The sequence below is a fragment of the Pithys albifrons genome, chromosome 4, assembly GCF_047495875.1.
Source record: "Pithys albifrons albifrons isolate INPA30051 chromosome 4, PitAlb_v1, whole genome shotgun sequence".
Classification (NCBI taxonomy): Eukaryota; Metazoa; Chordata; class Aves; order Passeriformes; family Thamnophilidae; genus Pithys; species Pithys albifrons.
In genome coordinates, this window is record NC_092461.1 from 81,333,562 (window position 1) to 81,347,181 (window position 13,620).

Sequence of the window (13,620 nt, forward strand, 5' to 3'; positions counted from 1 at the left end):
ACCTCTGCTTATTATCATTTAAGCATTTTTCAAATGTCTGTTAAAACAGTATTCCTATATATTTGGAAGATGTGTCCTAAATTGTGCACATGTTAAATCACCTCAGCACTGGCATTTGCACTATTTGTATGCATGGTATTTTGGTATCCTGTACACTAGCATATTTCATAATAAAAATTTGTGAAAGATTTAGACAGTATTTGGAAAGCAGTTTGCTCAGCAGACAAAATCATAGAGGGGGGTTAAAATAAATGGAAATATATTTTCCTACTTGAAATTCCTGGTTTTAACTTGTTAACGTGATCTCCTGCAAATCAGACCCTGTTTTCTTTTTAATTGATGTAGTAAATGATTATGTTTTCCTAAAATGTAGTCAGCTCTAAACAGCTTTGTTGAGGACTAAGTGTTGTAAGAAATGCAAAACAACATCTGGAGTAAATGTGATTTGTCAGCTCAGCTCTGGATCACCAACAGCAATGCAGCAGAATGGAGACCACAGCTGTCTTACTGAATGAAATAAAAAGTTCCAAATATGACATCAATGCTTCTGCAAGCAAACAAAATTTCATGAGTTCATATTTAATTTTGGTGAATGCTTACAAAAGCTACATGCTTAAACTGCTCTAAATATCTCTGGCAAAAAAATCATTAGGATTTTATGAAAAAAAATGGACAGGCAGAGTCTGTCTTCAAAAACCTCCCTGCAAGGTGTTGACTTAATCTTTAAAGTATTAACACAGATGATAATTGGTTACTGAATTAAGCCATCGTTATATTATTAGACACTAAAACTGTGCAAGATAATGGTATTATTACTTTGTGATCTTTAGATACCTAGAAGTAATGTTTTCTGAGCACTGAAGAAAGCATGATTAATATTTCCAGGTGTCAGTCATAAAATGAAATTAGGCAGTTGCTGAAAATTTAAAGGAATACTGATATTAGCCAATATCATTGGTCATGGGTGAAACAGATATGAAAGTTAAGTCCTCAGTTTTGAGAATTGATGCACCTTTCATAGCATAAATCATACATTCTGATGTAGCTTGAATTATTAGCAAGCTTTCAGGGCAGTTAGAGATAGATACAAGCCTTTGGCCTGTGGGCTCCATGCAGTCTCCAAGATACGGTAACACTTGTCAACAACTCCCTGTCTTGTCATAATGTATTGCAGAACAAACTCTGAGTGTCAGAAGTGTTTTATTCCAAATACCAGAGAACAGCGAGTGCAGCAGCAAGAAGTAGCATGTTCAGTTACATGAAAAGGCATTGTAAAAGCAGAGTGCTCAAAACTGGTGGAAGAGGGTGTGTTGTGTATTTTATAAAGATATTGAGCAAGAATTTCCGTAATACATGTATCACAAATTAAAATACAGAAAAGTATGTTGACTCAGCTTGAAATTGGAAGTGGTTAACATGATTCTTTTTTGCTTATGATCTTCTATAGCTATGTCCTCAGTACTGGCCAGAAAATGGAGTACACCGGCACGGTCCTATTCAGGTGGAGTTTGTATCAGCTGATTTAGAAGAAGACATAATCAGCCGGATATTCCGAATTTATAATGCAGCCAGAGTAAGGATGTTATTTGCAAAACAATTCTCTCTCAGTAGATAAGTTGACTCTACTCAAAAAGGAAAAATAAAAGTTAAACTCACATGGAACCATTCTCATTTTTCAGCTTACTTATTTCAAAGCAATGGTGCAATACTGAGTCACAGCATATGAGAAAAATCTCTTCTATGTTATATGTAAAAAATATTTTAATGCATATCTCAGGTGTGTTAAATGCACATTAAATAAACGCAGTATTCAGATTGTATGGTAGCCAAGAAATGCTAAAACTAGTGCTGTTTTCAACAGTTTGAAATTGGCCATCTTGCATATTTGTATCCTGTGTCATGTGAAGTCGTGCACTGGTACTAGTCATGTTTTTCAATAGCAGTCCCAGGCTCTTAGTGAAGTTCCCGTCCCACTAACCGCACTTCACAAGATATGTAAGCACTTCAGAGGGGCAAGTGGATTCTCATAACAAACATTTATGCTCCTATAAATTTGACAGAAGACTGAACTGGCACATCTTGCAATCTGAGTGGAAAAAAGATTCCACCACAGACAGGCATCTCTTCCCATCCAGGGAGCCTTTACATTGGACCGGTATTGATCACAAAAGAGCCATAGCTGTAAGCATCAAGATACTTTAATACTCTGAAGACCTAGTGTTCTCAGTAAATGTGACAATATTAAAACAAGACCTCCAACAGAGTTAATTTGAGCTTCAACAGGTGCTAGTCTGGCTGATGTGCTTTTGGAAGAGGGAACATCAGCTGAAAGAAACTGGACAGGAAGTCAGCAGTTTCCAAATTTTGACATAAAGCAGACAAAAGCAATTGGAGCACATGCCTAATGCTGCATCCAGCTTGGTTTATTCCCAGATCTTGTTAATCTTACATCCTCTCTATTAACTCTTACTCTAGAGAATAAAATGTAATGTCAACCTTTCTGTGAGTTGTTCATTTTAAGTTGCACTAAAATGCCCTCACTTTGCACAGAAGTGGAAAATCCTAGACTACAAAACCAGTTTTCATGAGCATGTTTATTATGCCCTTTTCAAAGGACTGTAGTTTTCTGCCACTAACATTGTTCTATGCTCCTTCTTTATTTTAAATCACCATAAAGCAACTGTTCAATAACGTTTCACCAGAGGGGTTCTGACTGCTGCAGAACACAATAAAATAAAATGTAGTTAGATATATTTTATAAGCCAGAAACATCTGAGGCTTCCATGTGGTTTTTTAAATGTTCTCTGCTTCAACATACCTTGAAAGGTTTTCACCTTGCTTATGAAAAAAGACAGAAACATATAAATGTTCTTTAAAACTCTGAAGCATATATATGAAAAAGGTATATAACTGCAGTTGTGTTGCAGCTCGGTCTTTGCGACCAAGTTCCTGCTATCATATTAATTAATTGTTTTCTTGATCATGCAGCTGTACTATTGCTCTATTCCAGTCTGTTTGAATAGCACTGTATTTAAAAATTCTTGTTCTAATGACTTTGTTGGAAATTAAAAGTCATAAGTCCTCAAGGGCAGTTGAAATTACATGAGCAGTTTTTCAGCAATCATCTGCTCAAGCAGCTTTCCTCACTGATGCAAATATCTAAATTATGTACCCAAAAGTAAATGCTGTTATTTTGCCTGCTTTTGTCTGAATCTCCACAGCCCCAGGATGGCTATCGGATGGTGCAGCAATTCCAGTTCCTGGGATGGCCCATGTACAGAGACACTCCAGTTTCTAAACGCTCCTTCTTGAAGCTCATCCGTCAAGTGGATAAGTGGCAGGAAGAATACAATGGGGGAGAGGGACGCACAGTTGTACATTGCTTGTAAGTACTGGGAAAGGAAGAGAGAAAGTAGGGCAATACTGTTACAGAATTTGTGCCAGGTTTTTAAAGATTTGTGAAGAGATGAAGAGGCATTTATCTAATCTGGAACTGAATAATATAACTACTCATTTAAAATCTTTGAATACAAGAGGAATTATATAATTTTATGTAGATTCGTGAGTTTCCCTCTGAGTCCGTTGTTAGACCCTTGTGAAAAGATGATGGGTACAAGGTAACACTATTTTATATAAAAACGTCCAGTGACTTTTGCAAATGGAAAAGTTGCATGTTTATTCAATCAGAATTGTACCTTCAGAACAATTCACCTTTTATTTCTACAGACTGTAGAAATAAGTAGTATTAGAGGGTGATTTCTCTTCCAGACATAAAGTATAGAAGTAAAAGTGGTGCGATAGACCAGTTACGATGATCCTGTAATTGCCTTACCTTTCTCTATTAATGGTATATATATTTTTGTCCTGCTGTGACTTTGTGCTCCACTGATGCAGACTCTAATCCACTCTCCCACCATCCTTCTTTTGATAAGGTTTAATGCTTGTAACTTGCTGTTTGCCCTCATCAGTAACTGATCTTTTGAGACCCAGTCTTCAGTGCTTGAAGTTGTACCCCTCTCCCCCCAAACATCTGTTTAAAGATGCTGCCATGATGGAGAAGGGACATGCTAACAGGAAAACCATGTTCAAAGTTGGGACCCTGTGTTAGAATGATGGAGGAAAATCTAATAATGTATTAATAATTCCCACTATTACTGACCTTGAACAAGTCATTGCTCTTCAGTTTCCCCATCTGTAGAATGGGGATAATAATACTTTCATCAAAGGAGCATTGTGCAGTGTGATTAATTAATGTTTTGAGATCTTTAGCTGAAAAGACCCTTTTGAAGTGCAAATTACTGTTATCTCTGAGGTGGCTGATGATATTAAATAGTTGTACAACATCACACATGCGTCACTTCCAGGCACTAAAGAAAGAAAAGCTCTAATACAATCCTTTTAAATTACTTTATTTTAATTAAAATTCTCAAAGAGTCCCACAATATCAGGCAATGTTTTGGCAGCAGAGAGCATTCTTTTCATACTGCCTGGATATGACAGATGTGCGATGTTGTATCTTCCTTTGAAAATCAACCATTTGCAAAGCTGGTTTGAAAGACCTGCTACCTAACTAGTCTGCTCTCTAGTAATTATTAAGGTTTATTATATTTGTTGGAGCGCAGCCTAAAGATTCTGATTAGAATAGCTGTAGAAATAATGGGGTTTCCAGAAAGAAAGAGATTGTCATGAAGATAAAAAATAACGAGAGATAAAATATTATTGAATACTGTATTTGATCATACATATGAACATTTGTGCCTGGCTTCTTTGTTAGCAAGTCACTTTGGGTTCTCATACTCTGATACTGTGGGTTGAGGTTGAATGTATGGCCAAACTTCGCGAATGAAGATTTGGGAAGGGCTTTCCCCCACATGGGTGTGCCCTTCGAGCCTGCGCAGTGGATTTTTTAGGTGAGGCACAGCGTGCGCAGAACTGGCCCCACCGTTTTAGTCCCAAAGTCCATCTGCCACGGCCAAGCGAGCTTGGACAGTGACAGTGAAGTCCTCAGGACTGTCACAGCACTTGGTACTAACCAGGGCTGACCCTGCTGAGCATCCGAGATCTGACGGGATCGGATGGCAGGGAGGCATTGAACTGCCCGGTACAGTCTCCACTGAGACTCGAACTCACGACCTTGTGATCAGAGTCCGGAGTGCTCACGGCAGTCCCGTGGTGTAATGAGGGTGAATACATACACTTTTAAAAGCAGTCCTTGCCAGAGGGTGAAAGCATCAGCCAGGGGATGTGTCAGCAGCGCCCAGTGCCATACCAAGTGTGCCGCCCCTAGACAGACTTCAACAAATGAGATTTCTGGGGCTTTTGCTGTTCCTCTGAAATGCCTTTGCATCCAGGAGCAAAGCACCAGGATCTGGAATAAAAGAACTCAGAGATTCGCTTTCTCTATAACATTTCCAGGCCTGATGCTCCTTGCAACCGTGTGTTGCAAAGCAGTGTTGAACTCAATCTAAAAGTATTTTGTTGCTATTTTAGCATCCTCTTATTGCTGTCTCAAGTGTTCACTGAAAGGTAGTGTAAAAACTCGTCCATTCCATTCCCTCCAGGCTGTCAGCCTGCTGAATTCTTCTGAATCATAGCTTTGAGATCTTTCATCACATTAATTCAATTGAAAACTGTGTTTTGCCTAGAGTTCAGCAACCTTCGGGGCCAGGAATGTTCTGTGGCTTCTCCCTGCTCGAGCTCATGCCTTCTGTAGCCATTCCTGTTGCTGTCCAAACTTGGAACATAGAGTCAGTTGTAACTGAGACATTTATTGCTTGTGTTGTAGGAATGGAGGTGGCCGCAGTGGGACGTTTTGTGCAATCAGTATTGTTTGTGAAATGCTTCGACATCAGAGGGCTGTTGACGTATTCCATGCTGTGAAGACACTGAGGAATAATAAGCCCAACATGGTGGACCTTCTGGTATGAGCTTTTTAACTGCACCACTAAATAGCAAATGTTCCTTTTTCTCAGAAGACTCTGTAAGATTTCCTGGATTTGCAGTGGGAGTTGTTCACAAAGCAAGCAAGTCATTTTCAAAGGGGATAATAAAGTCACTTCACTTGTAAGAGTATTTTTACACTGCTTTCTTCCCAAAGAGACTTTGTCTCCATTTGTTTGAATTTTTTAAGAGTTTTAAACTTTCACATGAACATCCTTATTAATTTTCTTTTCTAGCAGGCTGAGCCAAGTGGAGAGCAGCCCTTGCATGATAGAAATAATAGTTATGTAAAATAAAATGCCAGATTTTCAAATTACATATTTTATAAATAGCTTAATCACCTAATATTTATCAAAGCCATGAATTTCAGTTTGACATCCAGAATATTGCATTTAATTATGGTTGCTCTATCTCACAGAAAGATTAAAGAAGTTCAGAAACAAGGGGCCATGTGCAATTATTTTCCTAGAGAGTGTTTTATGAGCTTTTTTTTTAAATGGAGGATTGCTGAAGTGCCAGCTGCTATGCCAGAAAAGCTTCAGAACAGCTTAAACCAGCAGGTTCTTGCACTCCAGTGTGTAGTTTGGTACTTGGAGTCGGGTGTAGTGTGATACTGTGTTCTGAAGCCTGGGCTATAAAAGACACTGTTTTACAACATCCTGCTGCAGAGGTAGGTGCTTAAGAGGCAGCTGTATTTGATTTAATATTGTAGTCAGGAGAAAGCAGCATCTGGGCACTTTCAGGGATGCTAACCCAATCTGAGCCAATTTTGCAAGCTCTGACTAAACAAGTTTAAGTCACTTCAGCAACTTTTCTACAGCATGTCCAGGGTGAGGCAGAAGGCATCTCACTAAGCTGATCCAACCCCTTGTAATTTTAGGACAAATCCCCTCAGGTGAGCTAATGAGGTCTGAGTGCAAAACACACTGGAGAACGGGCAGAAGGAGTGAGGCTTTTGGGTGCATGTGAAGACTGGTAGGGATATCCACCTCCCCACCACACGCATCACAGAACCTCATCTCTCATGTGTAAGAACAGATCCCACCAGATCCCCCATCGCAGTGCTGTCTTCCAGTCTTCATGTGAAGTCCCAGGCCCTCCCCTAGGCCCTGCTCTGGCCAGGCACATGGAAAAAGGCCAGATGTTGTCAACTGTGCAAAGCAAGGAGGGAGTTTACAAGCAGCACCACAGGGCCATGAGCCAGCAATGTGGAACTGTGAATCTTCTATTAGTGAGAAACTATCAAGCTTTCATATGGGAGGGAGCAGCTTGGCTGGCTTCTTTTCCTCTAGATTATATTCTCAGGAGGACAATCATTGTGCCAAGAACCATACATTTTTATTTCCTAGATATTAAGAAAAATGTTCTACTTCTTCATTCAGGTAGTACAGTTTGGACAGAGACTTGGCAGGCCTGCTGTTCTCCATTCTCCCAGAGCTTAAGTCCACAGAACTCACTGATAGCTTATTCATTTATTTCATAGAAATAAAATTACCAATGTGAAGATGTACAGTTGAAGAAAATTCTCTCTATAAATTCCCATTTGTGACAGTTATGCAGATAGAGATTTGTCAGGCTGCTTGTCTCCATTTTTCAGCTGAGAATTTTTCAAAAGCTAAATGTCATATTTTAGAATTTAAAAGTACCTTAGTAAATTAAGGATGGTATTGAAAATGTCTGAAAGACATTGAAAGGCCTTGTAGGGACTTTTTTTATTAGGAAATTTCAAAGCACTTGTGAAGGAGATCAGTATTGTTTTCCTTATTTTGTAGCCAGTGGAATGAAGGCAAGGGACAATGAGAATTTATCCTCTTATCACATAATGCACTGACCTGAGATTAGCTCAGTCAGTTAAACTTGGTTGTAATAATGCCAAGGTCATGGGTTCAATCCCCTGTATGGACCATTGACTCGATGATCCTTGTGGGTCCCTTCCAACTCAGAATAGTCTGTGATTCTGTGTGATTCTGTGACTGAGCAGAGTTAGAATGACATCTCTTCAGTCTTGATCTGCTACCTTGTAGGAACAAATATTTGAATTAGCAAAGTTTTGATTTCCATGTAGATTGCTTCATGGTAAAAGGGAATTTAGACACTTGAGGTTTTTTCCTAATCTTGTTACTGAATTTAACCTTTATGACCTTTCTTAGATTAATATCTCTTTGCCTCAGTTTCCATATCTGAAAAATGAGAACAAAATATTCACCTATCTTGTATAATTTTATGGTAAAAGCTTAAAGGCTCAGAATCATTACAGTATTTCACAAAAATAGTTTTAAGACTGTTTTATCAATACCTGTTAGACACTTTCAGACAAAAGGCCATTTTTACCATCCATATTTAGAGATTCATCTCTTTATTTCATAGAAACCTTTAGTTTTCCTCCAAGTGTAAAAATTTGATTGCCACATCCATACAATATGGAAATCCATGAAATTTTTCAGCCATCATACAAAGGTAGCATATGTTATGATAAAATTTCTATTAGAGAATGCCCAAAGCATTTGGTGATAAATGTTATTCAACTTACCTGTAGGTGTCCTAGAAAAAAAAATTAAATATACCTTTTTTAATAGCCACCATCAAGTGAATAATAAAAATGTGCAAAGAATACTCCTGAGTGAACACAGTGGGAAATAATATATGTCTACTTTTTAAGACAGGTATTCAGTTTACTAAAAATGACATTTATTTATCTGGATCAGTAAATCTGCATAAAATGAGCATGGAATAGTGGAAATGGATGCGTGGCTGATACCTTGTTTTGATCTGTTGTGTAGTTATAGAATAATTTCCATTTATTTAGAAACATATATGCAATAAAAGCAGAAAAGGAATTTATATAATACTCCTTTCTTTCCTTTCTACATTTTTTAATTCTTTTCTTATTCTGAAGACAGAAGCAGTTTATGGAACCTTGCAGGATCTTAAAACCTCACATACAACTCATTCATTACTTAAGTTATATGTGAATCTTGTTTTCTTTTAATGTCACACCTCTCAACAAAAGAACTCGGAAATGGTCCATGCTTGTTGATGGCTTTTTGATTTTCGTAATAGTATATAGTCTTCCACATGTTAGGGTGGACTCTATTCTCAACTAAAATGTGACCCAAGACCACAAGTACGGGCCAAAAGAGCTAATACTCTAAAATGTTTGCTTCAATGAAAAGAGTAATTGTAATCTTCCTACCTGTGATGTTGGGATGGGCAAGGCTGAGTGCTGTCAGCTAGTTAAGTCTGTTCTTGTTCCTAAAGGACAGTATGTGCCTAGTTATCTTTTACTAATTGATTAAAGTGTGTAAGTGAAAGAGGTATTTCAGTATCAGAAATAGCCATAAAACTGGCAGGTGTTTCCAAATGGAATTCTCAAATGCTAGAGGCCTTGGATTCAGGGAACCCGCACCAACTATTTCTTTCAGCTTTTTTGTTTCATATAAATGTTTGTAGTATTGCTAAGTATGGCAAGTAGCAAGGTTGAAAGCATAGGAGGGATATGTGTGTGCACACAGAACTGTGAAGTCATCGGTGACTGCATCATTTAAAAGTTGCAGAGTGGGCAAAGGTCAGCCAAAAGCATTTGGCCTCTCCATTCCATTGAAGATATGAAGGGGGTCAAATCATGACCCTTTGTCCCTGCAGGATGCAGACTGGGGTTGCCTCCCTCAGGAAGGGGATTTCCCTGGGATTTGCTCTGTTTCCATGCAGTTGCAAAAAAACCCAGCAGGTCTGTGTTTGGATCATGCGGTTGGCACCTGAAAACTTAGTCTATGTGCAACAAGAACCTAATCTGTGCATCAGTGTTAATTGCTAAAAACTAATTGGAATGAATTTAATTAATTTAGCCCAGGCCGGATTTCGGAAGCCTTTTGCACTGGGAGGAGACAATCTTTCAGACTGGGTCTGGGCTGCATGTAGAGGACCAACAGTAAGCAGCTCTTGCGCTGCAATGTAGGAAGTGTGTGAATGGCATTAAAATAAAAGTTACAGTCTGGGAAGTACTAAACATGGGATCTGTTTTAAGATAAACATTTCCGGGGGGAATTTCAGTGTCTCCAATTCTGGCAAAGTGCTACATGAGCATTTTGACAGATGACAGAAGGGTTGCAAGTCAATACACATCTAACATAAGGAGTGCCATAAGTTACTATGTGCAGTGTCTATTGTCTGATTAATATAAAGATTTTCTTGCCTGAACATAAATTGAATTTGCAAACTGGTTCCCATGGCAACAGCTGATAGTAAATAATTTCAACAAAAGAGAAATATTGATCCCCTTAATTAAGTTTCTTCGGTAACTGACTTCATGGTTTTCTTTTGACTTTTCAGGATCAATACAAATTCTGCTATGAAGTGGCTTTGGAATACTTGAATTCTGGCTGATTGTATAAGCAGCGCAGACAAAGTTCCTCCTTTTACCACCACAAACAAAGCAAGTCGCTTCATGATATCTGTGTAAATGAGATGAAGACTTCTCAGTGTTTTGCTTATACTGCTTTGTATAATTGGCTCTTTTTAAGAGCCCAAAAAGGTGTTTATAAAACCGCTTGCACTGCCTGTTTCCCACTCTAATGCCGCTGCCTGACACCCATATGAACGTACACCAAACACGTGGCAGTTGTTGAACACCGTATTCATACATAGCCATTGATGTGGTGAAGCAGCATAGTCCTCTGGTAAATAAGAGAGCACAATTATATTCTTATGAAGGAATTTGTACTTTTCTGTTTTATTTTGTTGCCTGTGATTCTCAGTTATTGTCACAGCCTAGTGTACATTTCTGTTCTGTGGAGAATGCTGTCTGGCATTTTGATAATATATGATTTTAGTTATATTTGTATTTTAACACGTGCATAATAAATTAATCATATGTAGCTTATCTGAACTAACAGAAAGACAAGTACCAAATCATGTTAACTTTGTTGAGTTGTAATTTCTGTCCACTTTGTACCTTTTCAGAGAATCTTGACTGAAGTACAGTTAGAAAATGCAAATTACAGGATGTTCAGATTAATATATCCAAAGCTTTTTCATTTGTTTATATTGTAAATATTTTTTGATTTCATCAAATTATTTATTCATTAAAATGATTTTTTTGTGAAGCACAGTGAGTGACAATCATTTTTATTAAGCCCTGAAAATGCTTACTGTATGATAGTGTAAACATTTGTTTACCTTGTATGGATTCTCAGCTCAATAAATAATTACATACATGATGAAATCTCGTTTAATTTAATATCTCTTGGCATCTGAATGCCTTCAACTAAGCCTCTTTTCACATTAAATCTAGTAAATACAGAGCTACCTCCAGAGCATGTTTACTGTGTGATCCAGTGTTGATTCAGGCAATAGCAAGGTCAGAGAACCATAGAATCATAAAATGGTTTGGGTTGCAAGGCACCTAAAACATTATCTCGTTCCAACCCCCCTGCCATGGGCAGGGACACCTTTTACTAGAACAGTGTGCTCAGAGCCCCATCCAGCCTGCCCTGAACATTTACAGGGCATCCACAGCTTCTATGGGCAACCTGTTCCAGTGACTCACCGCCCTCACAGTGAAGAATTTTTTCCTAATACCTAATCTAAACCTGTTCTCTTTCAGTTTGAAGCCATTCCCCCTTGTTCTGTCACTACATGCTCTTGTGCAAGTCCCTCTCCACCTGTCCTGTAGGTTCCCTTTAGGTACTGGAATGCACAATTAGGTCATGCCAAAGCCTTCTCTTCTCCAGGCTGAATAAAGTACTGTGTTCAGTTCTGGGCCCCTCAGTTCAGAAAATATATTGAGGGGCTGGAGCAGGTCCAGAGAAGAGCAACAAGGCTGGTGAAGGGACTGGAGCACAAGTCCTATGGGGAGAGGCTGAGGGAGCTGGGGTTGTTTAGCCTGGAGGAGGCTCAGAGGTGACCTCATCACTGTCTATAACTACCTGAAGGGAAGTTATAGCCAGGTGGGGGCTGGTCTCTTCTCCCAGGCACTCAGCAATAGGACAAGGGGGCACGGGCTCAAGCTCTGCCAGGGGAAATTTAAGTTGGAGATCAGAAAAAAATTCTTTCCAGAGAGAGTAAACAGGCACTGGAATGGGCTGCCCAGAGAGGTGGTGGATTCATCATCCCTGGAGGTTTTTAAACGGAGATTGGATGTGGCACTGAGTGCCATGATCTAGTAAATGGACTGGAGTTGGACCAAGGGTTGGACTTGATGATCTTGGAGGTCTTTTCCAACCCAATTGATTCTATGATTCTATGCTTCTAATTCTGTCAGCCATTCTTCACAGGAGAGGTGCTTAATCTGTCTAATCAGCTTGGTTCCCCTCCTCTGGGCTTGGTCCAAGAGATCGATGTCCTTCATGTGCTGGGGACCCTGGAGCTGGATGCAGCACTCCAGCTGGGGTCTCACCAGAGTGAAGTAAAGATGTGCCATGCTGGTGTATTAAAAAGGTGGGTCATATGTTTAAAGATGTTTAAAGAAGAGATGATGTTGGGCTAGTGGTGCTCAGTCTTGTCACAGCATCCTCTCTACAGCCATGGGCATTCCCTGCCATTTGCTTTCTGTCTGCTGCTGCTGCGGTGAAGGGGTGATGGTGCACTTGCTCTTGGGAAGAATGCTGTTAGGGAGGTGCAATTCCTTGTTAAAGATACCAATACTAGAATGACTGAGAGGTGGGCAAGTTGTTAAAAAATTTGTGTTACTAGAGCTGTTGTCAGTCCTGCCACTGGACATGTTTATAGCATTAAATCTCTTGCCTGTCCTGAGAATGGCTGCACTGACCTTCCATGGCATTTGGATGGTTCCCCTTTCTACAGGTGTCTGAACATGCTGGGAATTGCCTCGTGCTTATGGAATGTAGGAGGTGCAGCAATGAAGCAGCAAAAAGGAGGAATGAGCCAGAAATGGCTTGCTGCACCATCTGCTGGAACTGCAGAACTTTCTCTCACCCAGAAGTGTCAAGGAGACATTGAAGGCAAAGCAACTGCTCAATACTGAAGCTTCCAAAGCTATGTGGGAAACCAAATTCAAAGAAGTGACAGACTGCACAGTATTTCAGCTCTTAAAATGATCCTTTTAATGTGCCAGCCATCTGGAATGGGGGCAGTAGCTTTATAAATGTATCAGTCAACATGTTTTGAGAACCTCTAAATCTAACAGATCCGGCTTGGACAGAATGACTCACAGCTTGTCAACTCCCAGTTCAAAACCACTCCAAAATTCAGATCTGAAGACATGAGGATAGGTCTCCTCTGCAGCTGGAAAACATCTCTTTTAAAATTGCTTTAAAATGTAGCTGGCACATACCAATGATTGCCATAAATTGCGCAGAAGTACTGAATAACTTAGGAAAAACAGCCCCAGTCCTGAGAACAGTGATGTATTTGGATAAACCTTTAGCCTGTTGCCAAATGTGCTCCATTTTAGAATTCTAGTGTTAGGAAACAAAATGCAAACCTCTAACATCATACTCCTCACAACCAGCTTGACAGACCAGATATGCCAGCCAAGCAAGTTTCTTTGTAATAATTATGGGACCATAAAAAGTTGGGTTCTGTGATCTATCCATTGAAATATGCATGGACATGTCCAGTGGTGTAAGTAAGACAAGTAAGTGTGCCAGAGGAATCCTTGGACAGAAGGTGATGCTGGCAGTGTGATCCCAAATGTGAATGAGATTGAAATGCAGCAAGGAT

General features: G+C 39.4%; 1 protein-coding gene across 13 annotated transcripts in view; it reads left to right on the plus strand.

The window, feature by feature from the left end:
• PTPRM (protein tyrosine phosphatase receptor type M) overlaps positions 1-11,155 on the plus strand; it is a 467,851-nt gene extending 456,696 nt beyond the window's left edge. For all 13 annotated transcript variants that reach the window (XM_071554784.1, XM_071554787.1, XM_071554785.1 and 10 more), the window contains 4 exons: positions 1,448-1,573; positions 3,222-3,385; positions 5,786-5,921; positions 10,270-11,155. In XM_071554784.1, coding sequence (XP_071410885.1) covers positions 1,448-1,573; positions 3,222-3,385; positions 5,786-5,921; positions 10,270-10,323 — 480 coding nt within the window. In that variant the 3' untranslated portion in view covers positions 10,324-11,155. The remainder of the gene's footprint in view (positions 1-1,447; positions 1,574-3,221; positions 3,386-5,785; positions 5,922-10,269) is intronic.
• The last annotated feature ends 2,465 nt before the right edge of the window (positions 11,156-13,620 follow it).